The 5,357-nt window shown below is 47.0% G+C and overlaps 1 protein-coding gene across 1 annotated transcript; it reads left to right on the forward strand.

Moving 5' to 3' along the window:
• On the forward strand, positions 3,215-4,655 carry TUSC1 (tumor suppressor candidate 1). The gene has a single exon (XM_018051897.1). It carries the CDS (start codon positions 3,323-3,325, stop codon positions 3,950-3,952), a length of 630 nt encoding a protein of 209 aa, XP_017907386.1. The 5' UTR covers positions 3,215-3,322; the 3' UTR covers positions 3,953-4,655.

Below are 5,357 nucleotides of genomic sequence, written 5' to 3' on the forward strand. Positions count from 1 at the left end.
GCAGTTAGGTCAGCTACTGGGTATATAGGTTGACTTTGGTGGTTGAGTCCCTAAGTTGTGTTTAACTCTTGTGAACCTATGGGCTGTGGCCTGCTAGGCTCCTTTGTCCACAGGATTCTCCAGGCAAGAATACTGGAGTGGGTTGCCATTTCCTTCTTCAAAAGGTTGACTTTATTGAATATTAAATAATTACAGTTTTACTTGGTAAAGTCTTCAAGATTATATAAGAGAATGAGGAATAAATGCTTTTAATATCCTAGTCATTCTAGAAATATTTGTATCCCCCACACACTTACACAATACAAGCAGATCCAGGAACTCACATCTTATTTGCAAATCTATTTGTACAAGAAATACCTACACAGGAAAGGACCTCAGCATCAAATTATTGGAACAGGTATTACATTATGTTATCAATGTCAAAAAGAGAGAAAAGCACCATGAGTTCAGGGGGTCTAAGACAAATGTATGAAATGGTAGGGCATAAACTTTGCTTCGATTCTTTACAATCCAGATAAGTGAGGCAAAAAAAAACACAAAAGGTGCTGTACAAACAACAGGAATATATTTTTCACAGTTCAGAGGCTGGGACGTCCAAGATCAAGGTGCTGGTTGACTCAGCTCCCCAGCGAGGGCACTCTTCCTGGCTTGCAGACGGCCAACTTTCGACTGTCTACTCACAAGGTGGACAGAGAGAGGGGGAAAAATAGCTTTCTGATGTCTTTTCTTAATGGGCACTAATTACATCAGGAGGGAGCCTCACCCTCATGACCTCCTCTAAACCTGATTCCCAAAGAAAGGCAATGACATAGAATGGTCAAGCTACCACACAGTTGCACTCATCTCACATCCAGCAAAATGATGCTCAAAATTCTCCAGCCCAGGCTTCAGCATTTCGTGAACCATGAACTTCCAGATGTTCAAGCTAGATTTAGAAAAGGCAGAGGAAGCAGAGATCAAATTCCCAACATCTGTTGGGTCATCAGAAAAGCAAGAGTTTGAGAAAAATATCTACTTCTGCTTTCTTGACTACACCAAAGCCTTTAACTGCATTCAGCTCACTTTAGTTGCTCAGTTGTGTCAACCCATGTCTAGGTTGGTCATAACTTTAGTAGTAAAATAAAGATGGTTATATATGCCATGTGACTGACCAGGGTTGTAGAATTTTAATGGAGTCTCTCTTTTGGGAGGATACACATATAACTAGATCAGTTACTGTAAACTACGTAAAACAGACAATTTCTGCCTAAGCAGTTTTACCTGATTTTCATAATATTTTATATTACTTCAATAACTTATGAAGGGCAAAAGAAAGTACTTTGGGGTTAGAACAGGGGTAGAGAGTAGGACATAGAGGCCTTCTCATGTAACTAGTGTCAGTATTCTTTAGAAAACTCAGTAGTTCATTTACAGTGGTTAGGAACAAAAATTTAGGAGATATTTTTACAAAGGATACAAGGCAGCTTTAATCTGAGATGTTGTAAAATGAGAATACTAGTAGATTTACTAATACAAGGATGAGGAAAGTGAAGCCAACAAAAAATAAAACACCAGTACTCAATTAATAACATCCCAGGGGTGACTGAATCTTTCTTATGCAGATTTTTTTCTCTAACTCCTATGGCATATCTATCTTTTAACTTCATGCGTCCCTAGGGCTCCTGCCTAAAATTGAGAACTAATCATCTTTCCTTACACACCAGCATTTTTTCTGGCACTCTCTATACACTCTATAGGGGAAAAAAAAAAAAAAATATATATATATGTATATGTATATGTATATGTATATGTATATGTATATGTATATGTAGTTATGGGCTTCCCTGGTGGCTCAGAGGTTAAAGTGTCTGCCCGCAATGCCGCAGACTTGGGTTCGATCCCTGGATCGGGAAGATCCCCTGGAGAAGGAAATGGCAACCCGCTCCAGTATTCTTGCCTGGAGAATCCCATGGATGGAGAAGCCTGGTGGGCTACAGTCCACCGGGTCGCAAAGAGTCGGACACGACTGAGCGACTTCACTTCACTTTGCTTCTTCAATAGTCCATAGAGTAGTTGATGTATGTCTGCAACAAAGTTTTCGTAATCTATTTTCAATGGAAATTAAGAATATCGCTTTTTTTTTTTGCCTCTTTCCTATAATTTAATTTCTATTTCTTAAAATTCTTGTTATTCTTTCCTACTTTTTTGATTTTATGAAATGACCGTTGAGAGATTGTGTTTGTGGTGTTTTAGGATAAAAGTTATATAATCCTATCTTTTCCCCTAGTTACTTACCTTTATTTATATTTTTCACTGAAAACCCCAACTGTGAACTAGGTTTCTCAAATGCTTTTCTAGATCACTGACTTGTGGCTTGAAGACTTCAGTTAACCTAAGAATTACCTGGGACCTTGTTAAAGTGTAGAATCTTGCTACCACCAGTCTCTCCCGTGAGATTCTGGCATTCTTATATTATCCTTAATTTACTTTGCATTTGTCCAGTTACTGTGTAAGCTGATTCCCTTAGAAGCAAAGAATGCCATCATTCAGTGAGTTGTATCCATGCAGAACATTTGAAATTTACTGAGTATTTCAATTTTCTTGAATGAGTTGGACACATTTTGAATTTCATAGGTTTTGGCCTGAGCAAATCTACTAATTACAACTTCGTTTCTATAGAACTGCAGTTTGTCGAGTGAAACGCTGGCTGTTCACAAACTGGGAATTACCTATATTCTGAGAGCTACCCGTTCCTACTTGAGGGAGACCTCAAGTGACAAGTGCTCAGCTCTTCTGTTGCCTCTAAGATAAATGTTTTATTAAGCTTAGAGGTGGGTTAAACCGCTGTGTTCTAAATGAACCCGTTAAGCTTTTTAACCTGCCCCATAAAGCTATCCCGTAACTTCTCACTGTATTATTATTTGCTTTGAGATATAGCCCTGTAAAAGGCAAGGTAACTGGTGGCTGGGCTAGGGACCGGGTGAGGCAGGCGGGTTCCTTCAGTGCCCTGGGCCTCGCGAAGCGCCCTGGCAGGGCCTGGGATACACGTTTCCCCCGCGCGCAGCTGAAAAGGGCTGAGCAGCAGAGCGCTCCCCCGGGGCACTGTGTGTGAGCTGGCCTGGAGATCCCAGGCCCAGGGGGCAGCTCCACCCGAGAAGACTAGACACGCCTCAGACCGGGCAAACTCCCGGCCTCCTCTGGCCTCAAGCCAGCAGCCGCCGCCCGCCACCTCCTTTCCTCCTCCGCAGCTGCCCTGGCCGCCCCGCCGGGCCCCGAACTCGCCGGCGCCTGAGAGCGCGGCCCCTCGGCCCACGGCGCTGGCGGCGCGGCTGGGACGGGACCGATGTGGCGCATGCGTGGTGGCGCCACCAGGCGCGGGAGCTGTGGCGGCGGGGAAGGCGGCGGGGACAGCCGCGGGCAAGGCCGCCCAGGCCGCGTTCGTGGGGGTGGCGGCAGCGGCGGCGGCGTGGGCTGGCGAGGCCGTGCGGGCGGCGCCCGACAGCAGCTGGAGGAGCGGTTCGCCGACTTGGCGGCGAGCCATCTGGAGGCCATCTGCGCGCGGGACGAGCGGGACCGGCAGAACGCGAGGCTGCGCGAGGAGAACGCCCGGCTGCGGCTCGAGAACCGGCGGCTGAAGCGCGAGAACCGCAGCCTCTTTCGGCAGGCCTTGCGGTTCCCTGCTGAGGGCAGCGACGGGGCGTCCGCGGACTCGGCGAGGGCGACCCCGGTCCCGGAGGAGGCCAGCATGAACCGGAGGGCGAGGGGCGGCGGCCCCGAGGACGAGCCGGGGAGCCCCAGGGCCCTTAGAGCCCGGCTTGAGAAGCTGGAAGCCATGTACCGCCGGGCCTTGCTGCAGCTGCACCTCGAACAGAGGGGGCCGCGACCGCGTGGGGATAAGGAGGAGCCCTCTCTGGGCAGCCCAGACTCAGGCCTCCAAGTGCCACAGCCAGAGCCCTCCGAGCCCTGGCCATAGCCCGAGGTTGCAGTCTGGAGAGGCGGAGCCTCGCGCAGGCTCCTCCTCCGGTCAGTGCTGCCCCCACCTGGCGCACGCGTGAGCCGCGCGCTCCCGCCTCCGGCCTGGCCCGGACACTTCCGGGGGCGAGCTTTCTGCCCGCAGAGGTTGTGGAGAGGTTGGGGAGCGCGTCGGGCTGTCTTGAGTCCCGCCGTGTACAGAGCACCTGTCTCTGGCGCCTGCTAGTTCGGTGGAGAGAGACCTAGCACCGGAGGGGCGGGCTTTAAAACAGCGTGAAGTGAGTGGCAGTCGACCCTTCCTAATGCCTGAACTTTTCTGGGTGTTGTAAGGACCTGTGGTATTTTCCCCTCTATTTTTGGTTCTTCCAGGGATGATAGTACATTTTGATTTGGCTTGGTTTGTTTTTCATCGTCTCCTAAAGCCTCCAGCTAGTCTCTCTCATGTGGCCAACATTTTAAGTGTTTGGTTTGTTTTTATAAGTCGGTGTTACTTTGGTATCCTGTGAAATATCACCCTTTAATGCACAAGGTGATGTTTATAATTTAGAAACTCATGTCTGCCCTGGCTCTAGTCCCTACACATCTAATATATACTGATTTGTTAATCCCACTCCCCCACCATCCCCCTGCCTTGGGAAATTTTAAACTATCTTCTTATAAGCAATCCTTCGAATTGATAAATAAATTTGGTGCACGGAAACTAACCTAAAGCTATCCCACGACTGTTATTCAAAGTGTGTTAAGTTTTTATACGTTTCCTTAATATCTGAACTTGATTATCCTTTGTAAGCTATCATTCTCTTTTCACTTTATGTAACAATGATCTTTTAAAATAATCAAAATATTAGATAATCTAAACATTATTTTGTAATTTGTGCACGTTTTAGACTTGACAGAATATAGCACACAGCCATTTTGCCTAATACTGCTGCTGTTGCTGCTAAGTCGCTTCAGTCATGTCTGACTTCGTGTGACCCCATAGACGGCAGCCCACCAGGCTCCCCCATCCCTGGGACTCTCTAGGCAAGAATACTGGAGTGGGTTGCCATTTCCTTCTCCAATGCATGAAAGTGAAAAGTCAAAGTGAAGTCGCTCAGTCGTGTCCGACTCTTCGCAACCCCATGGACGGCAGCCTACCAGGCTCCTCCGTCCATGGGATTTTCCAGGCAAGAGTACTGGAGTGGGGTGCCATTGCCTTCTCCCTAATACTGCTAATGTTTACACATTTTTAAGAAATTATGAATTATATGTGCATCAAAAGCCCCCAAACAACATGATTTAAGTCTCAGTTGTAATTTCAATTCCAAAAAGATGAGATTAGTCTTAACAAATATTCTAAGAACAGTTGATTGTATTTTGTCAGTGAATAACACTTTTGCCTATTAATGAAGAGGGTGGCATTGTAC

Source organism: Capra hircus, chromosome 8 (assembly GCF_001704415.2).
Source record: "Capra hircus breed San Clemente chromosome 8, ASM170441v1, whole genome shotgun sequence".
NCBI lineage: Eukaryota > Metazoa > Chordata > Mammalia > Artiodactyla > Bovidae > Capra > Capra hircus.